We start from the raw sequence: 15,220 nt of genomic DNA, 5'->3' as shown, positions 1-15,220 counted from the left end.
TTTTGGGTCTAAGGCAAGTCGGTTTCCTCACGATGTTTTCCTTCACCGTTTGAGCTGATGTTAAATGCGCACATAGAAATAAAATCCATTGGTGCACACCCGGGGATCAAACCTACGACCTCAGCGATGAGAGTCGCACGCTGAAGACATTAGGCCAACACTGCTCCACAATTTATAATGCTATCTTTGGTTTTAGAGAAGTTATAATAAGTTTATTTATTTATTATTATTTATTACAGAAATACATATATTATACTTACAGACTATGTCAATACGATAATGTCGAGAAACATTAAATAATTAAAATATAATATAATACGTTTATAATATTAAACACATAATTTACACAATATCGCTACTGTGAATTCATTCTGCGAACATATAAATATATCGAGTGTCGGAGAGAGCATTCAGTAGTCGCAACGTCCTGGATAACGGGGATCGGCAGACTGGTTCTTGGTATCGCAAGGCAAAGGTAAATAACCTTTGCCTTCGCCGTCGCTCATATCCCATAGGTACGAAGAAACCCAGTTCTTGGAGTACACTTGGGTTGCACACTGCACCCCTCAAGACTTTCATTATGTAGTAGGCCAACTGTAAGTCCCGTCTGGTTTCCAATTTATTGTACCCCACCATCCCTAAGACAAATAATGTTGGGTACATTAATGGATTGTAGGGATAGACGCTATACAGTCTGTTATAGTGGTGTCGTGCAAATTTATTCTGTATGCGCTCCAACGTAAGGCAGTATTTAGCTTATTGCGGAGCCCAAACAGACGAGTTACACTCCAACATACTTCTAACCAGAGCGTTGTACAATCTAGAGATGGCTTTATGGTGTTGTTGCCCTTCGTAGCACAAATCCTATCCTGATTTAGTGTAGTATGGTTCCGAATGACACCCTCTTGTACTCTACATACTGCCGGCGATCTCTCAGATAATTAACAAAAATGTAATAGTTTTGGAGTGAATGTGAGCCAATACGGCCAATTGGCTCACAATCGATAACAGTATGTCATTATCCACGACGTGAAACGCCTTCCTGTAATCAAAGTATGCAGCATCTACGTGCAAGCCGGTGTCTATAATAGGGATTACATAATTAATTGCGTTCAGTAAGTTGCTGCTCGTACTACGCAAGGGTCTAAAACCATGCTGGCAGTCTGACAAGTACGGTTCTACTAGTTTTAAAATGCTTTGGTGCAGAGCTCCTTCGAATATTTTAGCGGGAGTCGATAATATAGCCACCGGTCTGTATGCTTCCACAGAGTCTGTTCTATCGCTTTTAGGTATAGGCTTCACTCTTGTGATTTACCAGCAATCTGGAAAGTAACCGTTGTCCAGGCATAGATTGTTCAAATAGGCAAGGGGCTCAGCAGGTATAGATCGGCAGTCTCTCATAATATATGCTAGTATGCCATCTGGGCTTGCCGAGCGCTTTGGCTTTACTTCATGAAGACGCAGACGAATTATATTCAAGTATGCTTCTGATCTACGTGGTATATTAGCAATCCTAATACAATATACGACGCAATCGCTCTATACGTAATCGTCGTTAATTCATCGTATCACGGGCGGATCGTGAATTTGAGGGGCTCTGGGCTATTTCGGGGAAGTCCTCGTAATAGTTTATATTGCAACTTAGTAACTTAATATCCTCGGGGCCCTTAAGTAGATCCTCCCCTGCATGTTATGTATTTCACATTCTAGTAATAAAAAAAAATCAATGGCGCTACCACTGGGCCTCAAATTTCTGTATCTGTTTCATGATCATTTGTAAATCAAATAGATGATCAGCTTCCTGTGCCTTACACACGCTGTCTAAGACAAGCCTCACGATGTTTTCCTTCACCGGTCGAGTAATGTACATAGAAAGAAAATCCATTGGTGCACAGCCGGGAATCGAACCTACGACCTCAGGGATGAGAGTAGTACATTTATAGTAATATAAATATTAAAAAGCAATATAAAAACAAACATTTATTTATCAGGTATCAACAACGTAGTTAGGGTGTACAACTAATAACGGATCATCTTCGACCTCCTGTTCAGATCTTTGAGTCGCTTTCAGGCCAGTGGTCGACAGAGGGATTATCACTTGGTCCTGGAACAAATAATATATTTTATTATATTTGTTACCATAAATTTCCAGGAAAATGTTAATGTAAAAATATATATATCTATAATATAAAAATTAATCGTAACATGTGTTGGTAAGTGCATAACTCTACAACGCCTGGACCAATTGTACCAACTCTTTTTTTTAAATGTTCGTTGAAGTTTAAGGATGGCTTTACGGCGAGAAAAATTCGAATAATTTCCGAGAAAACCCAAAAACAGCCCTTTTCTTTTTCCTATACAAACGTTTTGTAAATAAAATGTAGAGTCAATTTGAACTTTATTGCTATTCAATAAAGTTCATATTAAATTAAAAGCACTCACGCGTTCCGAAACACAACAAGTGATAATTTCGCGAACCCGACCAAATTGAATAGTCAAAAAATGTGAGAGCTATAGATCATTAGTACTGATTTTTAATTTGTTTGGATTCGCGATATTATTTCTTTTATTTTAGTTTCGACATGCGACATAAAACGTATATGTTTTCACGTCATTACATCTGTCCAACAAATCGCGTTAAAAAAAGGATTTAATATTTGAATTATTCATTTAATATCCCTATCTGAGCAAAATTATTTGAATACATACTAATAGGAAAATATATCAAAGAGGTACACAATTTTTAAATATTTGTCACTTTTAGGTTCCCACTATCCCTTTAGATTATTTTCCAATCAGGTTTGAACTCTAAGTTCACCTCTTAGTTTGAAGCCCTCTAGCAGACATGCCAGTCAGGGTTTTTTAGTGGGTCACAGAAGACCGGCCAAACTTCGTGGAAGCGAAGATACTTTGGTCACCCGAGCTGAGCCTCACACAGCGGCCTATCATCAGGGTGATGGTTCTGCCGTGAGAATTTTTTGCGCCGACTATAAAATTGGTAGGAACAAAAAACTGCCACATTTCAAATCTTTTTGGCAGAACGAAGTCTGTATGAGCATTTCTACTGTGGAAGTTATATTGTTAAATTATAATTATATTATCATTTCTGTTTTTAGATCCTATAGAGAATCCTTTGTTCAGTAAGTCATGAAGTTTAAAAAATGTTTATATAATTATTGTAAACCTTGTTTAAATGTACATCTGTCTATCAACAAAGCATTTTTTTATTGAATAGAATATTTATTTTGATTTTTTTAAATTTAAAGTATAATAACAACATTGCAATGGCCATCATTGCTTAAAAGCACTCGAATTGTCGAGTTATGTAAATAATATAATAAAATCGTGTTTATATACATTAATAAAGCATCAAGCAATCACTCACATGGTACATAAGCCGGTCAATGACCTTTTCGACCAGTGCCTTCTTATCTACGAGTTCGTCTTCAGTCTCGATCTGCCCTCGCCCCACTAACTGCTCCAAATACCAGCTCACCACTGCGCTCTTGTGTACGCCAGCGCTTTCTTCGCCTGAAATTGATTGATAGATAATTAAAATAACTTAAGCCTATTATAAACAACTATTTATTATTCCTCAACATAGAAACTTCTGGACTAATCGCCAATTGAATCTTTGATAACACTAATTAAAATAGTAAATATTTTAAAGGCTTTCACAGACCAGTAATGGAAGAATTTATATATGCAATCTTTTTTATATATACATATATATATGTATATAAACAAATAAATATACAATAGACACAAACTTAAACTGGAAATCACACATACTAAAAATAAAATCAAAACTATCAAAATTTTTATATGCTTTCCGGGAAATTAAAAAGATTACGTACATGAAAACCGCTCTAACCACCTACTACGCCTATGCGCATGCATGGCTAAACTACGGTGTAATAATGTGTTCACAACTCAAAAAAAGTTAATTCGGATCATAGTTAACATAGAACAAACAGACAGCTGCAAACCACATTTCATAAAACTAAACATTATCACTCTACCCTCATTATACATATTGGAAATCTGTAAATTTGCCCATACACACAAAGAATTTTACACCACACGCGAAGACATACAGACAAGATATACATTTCGACACAAAAAACGCCTAAACCTACCATCTTCCCGATTACAAATACATGCATCTAGCCCACTAGTCATGTCAATTAAAATTTATAATAAACTACCTGAGACACTAAGAAATGAAAAAAAGATACATATATTTACAAAAAAACTCTTTATACGTAAATGTTATTATAGCATTAATGAGTACCAAGAAGATAAAAATATAGTTTAATTTCATAATGATTAATCCCTAAATATTTTAAATTAAATAAATAAAAAAATGTTATTCTATATTATTAATACTAACCTGAAATGTAAAATTGTATGTACTATTTTGTTACTATTAATTATGTAATGTACATTTTGTAATACTTTCTTTTGCTGTGCCCTAACAGGGTCCATAATATTGTACCTAGCTTTAAGCCTCTTAAACATCTATTGTAACGTTATGGAGTGCAAATAAATGTATTAAGCACAGTAACAATGAGCTTAAAAAAATAATTTACTATAGCGTGGCAGATTAATGATTAATATACAGGGTATCCCCTGTACATTAAAGATTAATATACAGGGTATCCCCTGTACCCGGTTAAGTACCTCCACCAAATGTGAACCCCATATATATTCAGTCAAGGATAATGGAAGCGGCCTTAAAAATTATATTTGTATTTTGTAATTTAAAAAAGCTTAAATGATTAAATGGTTTTACAACTAAAAATAATGAAAAGACTTTCAGCACTGCAAAGTTTATTTTTTTTAAACCCCCCCCCTTTTGTCAGTAAAAGTAAAAGGTCTCAAAAATAATAGTTAATAAACGTATAAATTTTTGTTAGTAATCCTCGAAAAAGCATTTCATATTCAAGCATAGACAATGTGTGGGTAACATGTGTAAAAAAGTAACTAATTACTGTTGACGTAATCACCAAATAAGAAAATCAAAGACCACCCCCTCCACCCTATAGTGCTTAAGTAACACTTGAACAGCTCTTGTGTAGGTTTTAATGACTACTATGTAATATTTACCTCTATTTTCAGCTTCGCCTTCCTCCTTACGCATGAAAACAACGATCATGTTACTCAGTGACTTGTATTCCTCGAATGACAGAGTTAGTTTTTTCTTTGGCGCCGAGTCGCCGTTCACCGTCTCACTCACTGAAAATTTTCATAAATTAAATCAATCATTTATTCATATAAATATAAATAATATAGGCGACGACAGATTATACATATATATCGTCAGTTAGGAACGTCAGTAAAAAATAAATGGTTTTAATTGACATTTACTGTCAGTTCTTAAATTGATTAACGGACGAGAACTGTCAATATTTTAAATTGCCAAAGTTTTTTTGGGAATTTTGAATGTTTATAAGAAGTTGTAACCATCCTGCTCCATATCACATCTTAAAGCTTCTTAATTAATGATAAATATTTTCAATTTCTATGAAATTTCATTGCACAAATTATATTTACAATTCCCATTAAATTATTAATCTATTATACAATGTAGGACAAATGTTATGGTATTTTTTATAATGCAAGGATATATGTAAAAAGCATATTTTCGTAAAAGTACAAGGGATAACTAAACTGGTTTAAACTAAAAACCTTGTTTTTTTATACAAATCAATTAAAGTAAAATTGTTTGATAAATTTAACACCATTGCAACGTCGCGCAGTTTTGTAGGTTTAAGGATACGATTGTTTACTTTTGAGATTTAAATAAATATCAACTATACCCAATGTGACACACATTAAAACCATTAAGTTACTTTTAATAGTTTTACTGAAATAAATAAAACTATTTTTTTTTACTGAAATAAATAAAACGAACGACGAGAGTTATGTAACCTAACTTTAGTTACGTTACATATAAATATTTTAGGTTAGAAGCGTTAACCAAATGTAAACAATCATCGTACACTTGAAGCCAATATTGAGCCCTTTATTTTTTGCCACACTTATAAATTGCATTTTAACATTCTCGTGTTCGATAATGTCCATAAGTATAATTCAGATTTATGAACTCTTAGATAAGCTAAGTTTGTTTTTGTTTTCGCAACCCCTATATCCCTAACTTTGTGTTAGTTATAAGCTCATGTTTTAAACCATTAGTCACCTAACCCAGCTTCAAACAGAGTTTTATTTGAAAATCTCCATACAAATAATCGCCACTGAAATTTATTCGAGACGCAAGATTTTTTTGCTTCTTTAAATAAATAAGGAATAAAAGTTACCTGTTGTGGCAGGAGTATCGTTGTCCACGTCCATACTGGGCTCATACTGCGGGTCCTCTTCGTCTAAATGTATGTCAGGCTGCTCCACACGTATTATGGACTTGTTTAGCAATCTGAAAATGTAAATATAAATTTGTATGAATACCTTACGTTTATAATACTTTTAACTTACTTTAAATAAATCTTGTTAAGACTCTTAGATAAAAGTAATTTTTTTTTATAAAATAGGGGGCAAACGGGCAGGAGGCTCACCTGATGTTAAGTGATACCGCCGCCCATGGACACTCTCAATGCCAGAGGGCTCGCGAGTGCGTTGTCGGCCTATTAAGAATTTGTACGCTCTTTTCTTGAAGGACCTAAGTCGAATTGGTTCGGAAATACTTCAGTGGGCAGCTGGTTCTATATTAATAAATTAGTATCAATATTTTTCTATATAAATCTTAATATATATAAATTACGCGTCATGTGGTTTGTCCGCTATGGACTCCGATACTACTTAACCGATTTCAATCAAATTTTCAAACCGTGTGCAGTTTGATCTAACTTACAAGATAGGATATATATAATTCTACTGTACGTGTGTAGGGGAACTCCTCTTAAAAAGCGGGACCGTTTTGAATGCTTTTTTATATGCATTTAGGTGGAGCCCTGAATGGTTCAGATTCACAAATCAGCCCGGCAGATGGCGCTGTGGTCGGTATTTTCATACTTTGTTTAATATCCTGATCGCTTTAAATAACATGCAGGACGTCTGTCGGGTTATTAGTATATACATAAAATTATATGTATTAAGGCCACAATTCTTAAGATCGGTAACATTATTACTAAGAGGAGACTTTTAGTTAACAAAATACGTGCAACTTTTGCCTTTATGAGTCTTATGTACAAAATCTAATTCGTCAAGTCACAATCTTGTCTTGACTTAACTATGGCAAACTTCTTACAGAAGATATAGTTTGTTAGCTCTTGACACTACATTTAATGTGACGATCTAGAATTAAGTGGACCAAGTATTTGGCACTAGTTCAAATTCATAATCATTTATTCATTTAGGTAACACAATGTACACTTATGAACGTCAATAAAGAAATACTTATTAATAGCTAAATGCTTTTAATTTTACATTTACTGCCAGTTAACAAATCAAGGGCGTAGAACAGACGAGAAGAACTGTCAATAACTCTCCAACACTCTTTTTAATCACAAGTTGTTGTTTTACAAAATGCTTGCAAGCTGCAAACATTACATCATGAGGATCAAAGAGACGCACACTCACATCCAGCTATTTCCATTAGAAATTATAAATTTAAATCTTCTACTTTTTCATACGTTTTCAAATTTCTTAATTGTCGACCCGTCTTCGTAACAGTATTAATGGATTATCTATAGGTGGAGATTTGTAATTAGTACTGAATTTATTTTATTGTAGTCATAATTTACCTTCTATTAAGATAAGATAATAAATAAATAAATAGATAAAGCTTATTAGTCCAATGATATAATAATAATTAAAGTTATTTGTATGAATTGGCAATTATGTTGTAATTTTTTAACCTTTTTGTTATCAATAGCTTTTGTCAGAGAAATTTTTGCTTCTGATACAAGATCCGACCTCCGTTGTAGCGTTCTTATATGTTTGTTATATGACTTACAGTTTTACATTTTTATTTACACTTTGAATACCGATTGGATTATCCATCCAATAGAAATCGTGTTGTAGGAGTATTATCGTAAAACCGTTTCTTTTTTTCGAAAAACTCAAAAACTAGGAACACATATGACAAATCATTATAAATTTCTAGAGAAAGATCACGTCAAGAACTATCTCCGCGTTATATAGAAGACGAAAATTGCGTTATATATTTTTTTAGAACAGGGGCAGGAGGCTCACCTGATGTTCAGTGATACCGCCGCCTATGGACACTCACAATGCCAGAGGGCTCGCGAGTGCGTTGCCGGCCCTTTAATAATTGGTTACCTATAAGCCTCGTGTACGTGATGAGGGCCAACTTGTCCGCTACAGTGCATCTTAGCCAGAGCCTCTGCTAAACGAATCATTGACTCCAGCTGCCGAACTGTGATTCGCCAGGAACCAGCCCCGCCGTCACGCGATCGGAGTACTGTGTAGTACTCGACGAGGATTTTTCCAGCTTCCTGAAGATAAAATATTAAAAATGAAATTTAGGTCTTTGCCTCAGGTATTTTGTAATATGCTGTTAAATTGAAGCTGACACACCATATTACGGTGTAAGCGCACCAGAACAGATGGTTTTTTTATTGCCTTAACTAAAAATACAATGATTTCCTGGAAATTTTGACAAACTATAACATTTAAAATAAAAAATAGTATAATGGTCGTTACCATTATACATACAGGCCTTATTCGTTAATAAGGCCTAATAACTTAGGAATAGTAAAATTAGTTACCGTTTTAATTACAATACATAGTAGTCAGTCATGAGTTCGATTCCCGTTAAATTTTGCAACAGATAACGTGAGCAGCAGTAAAACACACAAAAACATCTTACCTCGGTAATCATAGGTTTGAAGGATCTCGCGAAAGCTATGTATCGCAGTAAATCTTCTCTGGAGTAGACACAATCATACGTTTCTTCTTTGTTACAATGAAGATCGACAATACGCCTTGCTATCGCGTAGTCTACCTGAAATTTAAAGTATTTTTTGTAGTGTTTTTACATTTTAAATAATAACTGAATTATTTTAGTCTGTCATCCTTTCAGTTCTGGGCCTTAGATTGGTTCTTCACAATGATTTTCTTACGAGCGAGCGTTAGATGCGGTAATTATATGGTTTCGAACATACGACCACAGAGTTAGAGTTGCTTAAACCACCAGACCACACTACTCTTTTTAAAAAATGCTTAGTCGTTATTGTGTAAATATATGAAGAATTAATATAAGAATAACTATTTTCATATTGTCCTCCTGCAAAAGAATTTTAAGTTTTTAAATAGAAACAGTAGGTATAATCAAAATGTCATAACCCCTCGATTTTGACATTTTTATTGAAGAACTCGTAATACTGATTATAAAATCTAGTCTATGGTCATCTCAGTTGACGTACAGCAATCACCTTGGAAAGCGTTTTCGTATACGCGATTTCCGTCCCTAATATAACATATATTACCCCCAATTATGCGGAGTTTTCGAAAGTTATGTGTGTAGTGTAAAATTTATAATAATTAGGGTTTTTGTTACTGTTTCACAATGTACGGATAAGTTTTACATAAGTTCCAAATAAGCTTTTTCTTACTTATTGGTAGGATAAACACTATTGTTGCGTTTCAAGACTGTCAGATTCGTCACATGAGGATAGACCTCATGTATATAGGATAAGTTATGAGTCCGATGAAACGCGAAGTGTCTTATTCGGAACTTTTATCTTCCAAATAATATATGTGTTGCATAGCTATTTGGTACTTTATGCATACATTGTGAAACAGACCCTTAGTCATGTCCATAGTTAGTTTTGTGTACCTTTTCACCTGTTGTTATAAAATTAAACTAAATATGTACCTTTATTAAATTCGTATATTTGAATTGTTAAAAAAGACCGGTTTTACGGGAATACTTCTAAAACGCGATTTCCTATAAAGTTGTCCGAGACTACCGCGTTAGTGGTGGAATTAATGTACTTCAAAAATACGGATTCACCTTTAGACTAATTGCAGAACTGGCAACAGAGATCGAGATCTCTTTTAGGACTTTTTTTACATTTGTGTTAATTTTTATTATACGAAGAACTTACCATTTCGCTGGTCTCATCAATAAGTATGAAGAAGAGGTCAAATCGGGACATAATAGGAGCGCTGAGTGCGACATTTTGTTGCAAGCTCTTGGCGCGGTCGTACCGTCCTCCAATAGGGTTGGCAGCCGCCAAAATTGACGTACGGGCGTTTAGGGTTGCCCGTACACCTGCCTGTAATTAATGTTTTTATAACTCTCTAAGTTAAAATAATAAAACATACTCTTGGCTTAGTAGCTTTAATGTGCGACTCTCGTCCGTTAGGTCTAACCGCATTTAACATTAACAGGTGTGTCAGGCATAGAAGACTACCAATTCGGCTATTAAAAAAATAAATGATCACGAAACAGATAAATAAATCTGAAGTCCAGACCTAAAAAGGTTGCAACACTTTCAGGTTTTCGTTATAAGTTCAAATACTTGATGTAGTAATAAATAACAAATTTACGTTAAGCTTGACTTGTTGCAAATATAGATTTTATTTTAATCTAATTGATATTACATCTGAAGAGTTTGATTGAAGACCTATTTTTCAAAATTAGTTTTGCCCGACTTGAAAAGGCATTGTATATGATACAAAAGGCATATAAAAATGATTTGACTTCAGATATAAGTAACTAATTATGAAGGAAAAGTTTTAGGTTAGGTTAGTTTAGTAAGAGAAGAAATTTCATCTAAATCAGTTTAGTAGAGATATTTAGAAAATCCATATAATACTCTTAGTCAGTAATGTTGAAAGGTATTTGAAATTAATAGCAATATTTTTAATGACTTAAGTATAATATTATTATTCAGGAGCCCACATTTCATTCAACACGTGAAGCACGGCGAGTAAAATAATAAAAAAACAATGAGGGTAGATATTGCAGTAATGTTACACAGAAAAAAATCCATCCTGTTGGAATGTTAATCTGATATTGAAAGTTGATTTTACCTTAGCAATAGAGATGGTCTGCTGTTCCATGGCTTCGTGGATGGCGACCTGGTCTCCAGGGTCCATCTTATCGAACTCGTCAATGCAACACACGCCATTATCCGCTAACATCAGTGCCCCGGCTTCGATCACGAAGTCAAATGATTCTTCATCCTGTAGTGTTTATATTTATTTATGACTAACTGTAAGCAGTGCCAAAGAAAGCTAAGTAACTGTTTGCAAGTGCCATAAAAAGCTTTTGTTATAATATTTGTTTTAATCCTTATAAAAACTGAATATGAATTAATTTAATAATGTTTTGCAATAAAATTTAACTTATTTTGAGAAAACACTATTAGCCGTATATTAAAAAAAAATATCGGGCTAAAACTTCTTTATTAAATATAATTTTGGTAAGGTGAAAGTTTTTGGTAATGATAAACATTTTTTAAAATTATGAATAAGATAAAGATACCTTAACGACAGCAGCAGTAAGCCCAGCAGCCGATGAAGCCTTTCCACTTGTATAGACAGCCCTAGGTGCGATCTCGCTCACTTGCTTTAATAACTGAGACTTGGCAGTACTTGGATCGCCTACTATGCACACGTTTATATCGCCTCGGAGGGTAGTTCCTATAATTTTATTAATATTTTACAAACTACCCTCTAATTCCTACAATTCCTACTTCATATAAATAAGTATAATAAAATAAAAAATGTGTGCGTGTACTAGTGTCAAACGATCTACTATGCTAATTTACAGAAATTGGTTGATAAAGTTAAATTAGATAAAGTTTAACAAAAGGTAAATTTTAGATAAAGTTTATTATCATAGACGTAAATACAAATAATACAATGATTTCATTTTACCTTATTACTTCTAAAATTATTACAGAGTTTCATTAATAATATTAGAATTATTACTATCATTGTTATCGTTATCATACATTTTTGTTATTAATGGCTTCGAATCTCTTCGAATAAACCGTGGTAGAGACAAGAAAAAGATGGCGCATAACCGAAAAATGTGACGCTAATTTTTTTCCAACGCCGATAAAGAAGTTTCACTTTAGTGTAAACATTTAGTGTAATATCCTCTATTAAATAAATTATACAAATCCACATTAGAAGAATGTGTTACAATAGATTACCTTCTATTGTGGTCTTAGCAACACCACCAAACAGCATCAGTAAGACACCCCGCTTCACTTCACTATTGCCGTGAATACTCGGGAATAGACTTGCAATCAAATTGTTGTATAGATTACGATCTCTTGACATCTCATACACCTGTAATGTGACATAATTAAATTTAATAAATTCCAAAACAATAACTTTTACCATCACCAGAATTTAATGCACTATAAAAACAAGCAATAACCTCAGAAATGTTAAGACTAAAAGCATATAATTTTCATTACTTTAATTATTATTACAATCAATGAAGAGTTGGGCCAATTGGATGGATCTCCGGTTTATGTGTATTAACTAATTAGTCACAGAGGCATGTGGTGTGTTTAATCAACTTAGGGATGGAATATTACATACCTTATCCCACTCCTTATCTGTCATCTGTTTCCTCATATCTTCAGTGGTCAGATCATCAGCAGCTAAATCAGCAGTTCCAAACCTGCGAGCAGTAGCTTGTACACTGCATGCAAGAAATGCAGTCCTGAAACAATGTTATACACACTATAATAATATGGGATAATTTACTAATAGTAAATATAAAGTAATAACCTTACTTGTAATGCAATTCACGAACTCCCAATGCCTGCAATCCTTTAATACCCTCCATCTGCCCTTCATTTGCCAACTTGGTCCGGGTAGTCAGTTCAGCTTTAGCACCAGGCATTGACAAAGAACCCACATCGGGAACCACAATAAGTGTGCCCGTAAAATCATATCTGTCACCAGCCTAAAATGGTCATGTTAAAAAATAAAACACAACGCACAAAAACCATTATTTAAAATTAAAAAAAATTAAGCAAACAGTATTTGTTACATACATTGCTTTTCAATTCATTCCAGTTTTTATTTAGGAAAATTAAAGTGAAATATATTTGTTACCTGTACAGATTCTACAGCTTCTGCTCTGAGAATAACTTCAAGTGAACGAGGAATACATCCTCGAGGTAACTCTGCTTGTGTTTCTTGTATTCTAATTTTTTGAAAGTCTACAAATACTGATTTATCTGCATCCAACATGAAACGTCGACGATTTGCACACACTGGATTACGACATATTGTTGGTATTGTATACTAAAAGATTAAATTACTTCATAATTTACATACTTTTGATTTACATTTTTGATGCAAAATAGGAAAACAGTGGTTTATACCTTAAATTGTTGTTCAACATTTTTAATGACAGTTTGACAATCCAAGCATACAAATGTACCCATAACCAATTCAGGATGAACAGGGTGAGTTCTCACAATTTGCCCTGATATTCTTATCAGAGTTCCTATTTTAGTTGTAGTCAACTCTCTAACCCGATGCCGTGTTGGAACATCAACAAATGACACATAGCATTCTTTATGTTGCAATTCCTTCTTAATACCAGTTTCTGCTAGACTTAAAACATAATTAAAAATAGCCTGATTTAAAAAGGGATAAATTCTGTAATACTCCTCGATAATTGTTGTGGCAAGATTCTGGTTATACTTTTCAACATCATCAAAGCTTACTTCTAATGTGCTTAGTTCAGGTTTAAGAAGCTCTTTAGCTTGTTTTTCATATTTTAATTCATTGTCTTCTTTAAAACTGAAACACAAACAATTCTTTAAAATTTTATTTAAGAAAACATAACCCAATTATTTAAAAGCTATTGTCTCCTGGTATTAGTGTTTTGAATATTACTTACTCCTCCAAAAAATCTTGAAACAATTTTTGGCAACGAACTCCAACTTCGTCTTTAACTTGACTCTGTGTTGCATATGTATCGGCTACATCCATGCTGAATAGCTTATAATGTTAGTAATTAATATTATAAATAAGAAATCACTTATGCGGTGGGTCTGTTTATTAATGACACTTTAAAGTCATTTAGGATAAACTAATAATAGTTTCAACTAAGATCTGAGTTGTTTTAAAAGAAAAAAGTAAACAACGCCTGACTCTTCCTACCAACGTTAACAAGTTACTTAGTAGTTTGACGTTCAGGGATTTTGGCGGGAAAACTTTGTTTCACAGACGTACAATATCGGGAATCTGTACGTGAAAATTATAGCAACAAAGTTGCTTATGGTAGAAAAATTAAACAAGCACTCAGGCGACGATCGAATAAATCTTAAAGTAAACCTTAAATTATGATCATTACTCTAATGGATATAATGCACAATGTATCGATTAGAATAAGGATAACAATAATATAATCGTTTCGCGTAAGCCTGTGCCTCTCGTCTAGTGTATGCGCGTCACAAATTTTGACTCTATGGAATAAAATAATAATACTCACATTTTTTTTACTTATACCGGCTATTTAAGGTTTATCTGTACTTAATAGTTAATCTGTTTTTTATTAATTGTTGTCGCAACTCGCATGCTGCATGTTTGTATTTTTAATTTTGGAAGTTGTATACAATTGACCAAATATATTTGTTGTTAGCGCACTTTTATATCTTGGACAAAACAAATGGCAGAAAATAGACTAGGGTTTCTGTACAAAGCTGCTGCCTTACTGGCGCAAACGGAAAATAAAAGTTATGATATCCTCAGAAGTCACTACTTGTAAGTTTTCACTGAAACTGAATATACTTCAAGAGGGTTTAAAATAATGTAAACAATTCCTTTTTAGGATGAGATGTCCTGAACTAAGATTTTCAAAACAAATTTCTAGTGGTCGCTTAAGTAAAGAAAGGTGTTCTTATTGTTGTTTGGCATGGAAAAAAGATGCAAAATTAAGGGTATAAATGATGTGCTTTACTTTATAATTTCATACTTGAGCAGTATTTCAATAATTAAAATTTTCAGGTAAATCCTATGAAATTGTCTAGAAGGCAGAAAAAAAGACTGAAGTCTAAAAATAATAGAACTCTATATAATTCTAAGCAAGTGGTATGTTTAATAATTGGATTTTTTGTTTGGTATTGTTGGTGTTGAGGTTTCTTTTTTCTAAATATAAAAAAATATTTATCATTTAAAAGTATAGTGACTGCCAAAATCATATAATAAGTGCAGATTGGTTAGTTTGCTTTTTTTTACAGGAAAGAAAATGTTC

The 15,220-nt window shown here is 33.4% G+C and overlaps 1 protein-coding gene and 1 long non-coding RNA gene across 2 annotated transcripts; one reads left to right on the top strand and one right to left on the bottom strand.

The window, feature by feature from the left end:
- Window positions 1–1,967: 1,967 nt before the first annotated feature.
- LOC123720533 (DNA replication licensing factor Mcm6) lies at window positions 1,968–14,157 on the bottom strand. The gene is made up of 15 exons (XM_045677188.1): window positions 13,865–14,157; window positions 13,341–13,764; window positions 13,069–13,260; window positions 12,744–12,916; window positions 12,547–12,670; window positions 12,150–12,288; window positions 11,474–11,631; window positions 11,020–11,172; window positions 10,089–10,259; window positions 8,849–8,983; window positions 8,299–8,474; window positions 6,321–6,433; window positions 5,110–5,238; window positions 3,386–3,531; window positions 1,968–2,104 (listed from the first exon to the last, which is right to left on the bottom strand). Exons 1-15 carry the CDS (start codon window positions 13,954–13,956, stop codon window positions 1,988–1,990), a joined length of 2,442 nt encoding a protein of 813 aa, XP_045533144.1. The 5' UTR covers window positions 13,957–14,157; the 3' UTR covers window positions 1,968–1,987.
- Window positions 14,158–14,513: 356 nt separating this feature from the next.
- Window positions 14,514–15,058, top strand: LOC123720698. Its single transcript, XR_006756076.1, has 3 exons — window positions 14,514–14,730; window positions 14,798–14,906; window positions 14,974–15,058. It is a non-coding gene; the product is annotated as an uncharacterized LOC123720698 (long non-coding RNA).
- Window positions 15,059–15,220: the final 162 nt, after the last annotated feature.

This window comes from Pieris brassicae, chromosome 2 (assembly GCF_905147105.1).
Source record: "Pieris brassicae chromosome 2, ilPieBrab1.1, whole genome shotgun sequence".
NCBI classification, from domain to species: Eukaryota; Metazoa; Arthropoda; class Insecta; order Lepidoptera; family Pieridae; genus Pieris; species Pieris brassicae.
Note: the sequence above shows the minus strand (reverse complement) of the source record. Positions and strands in the feature narration are given on the sequence as shown.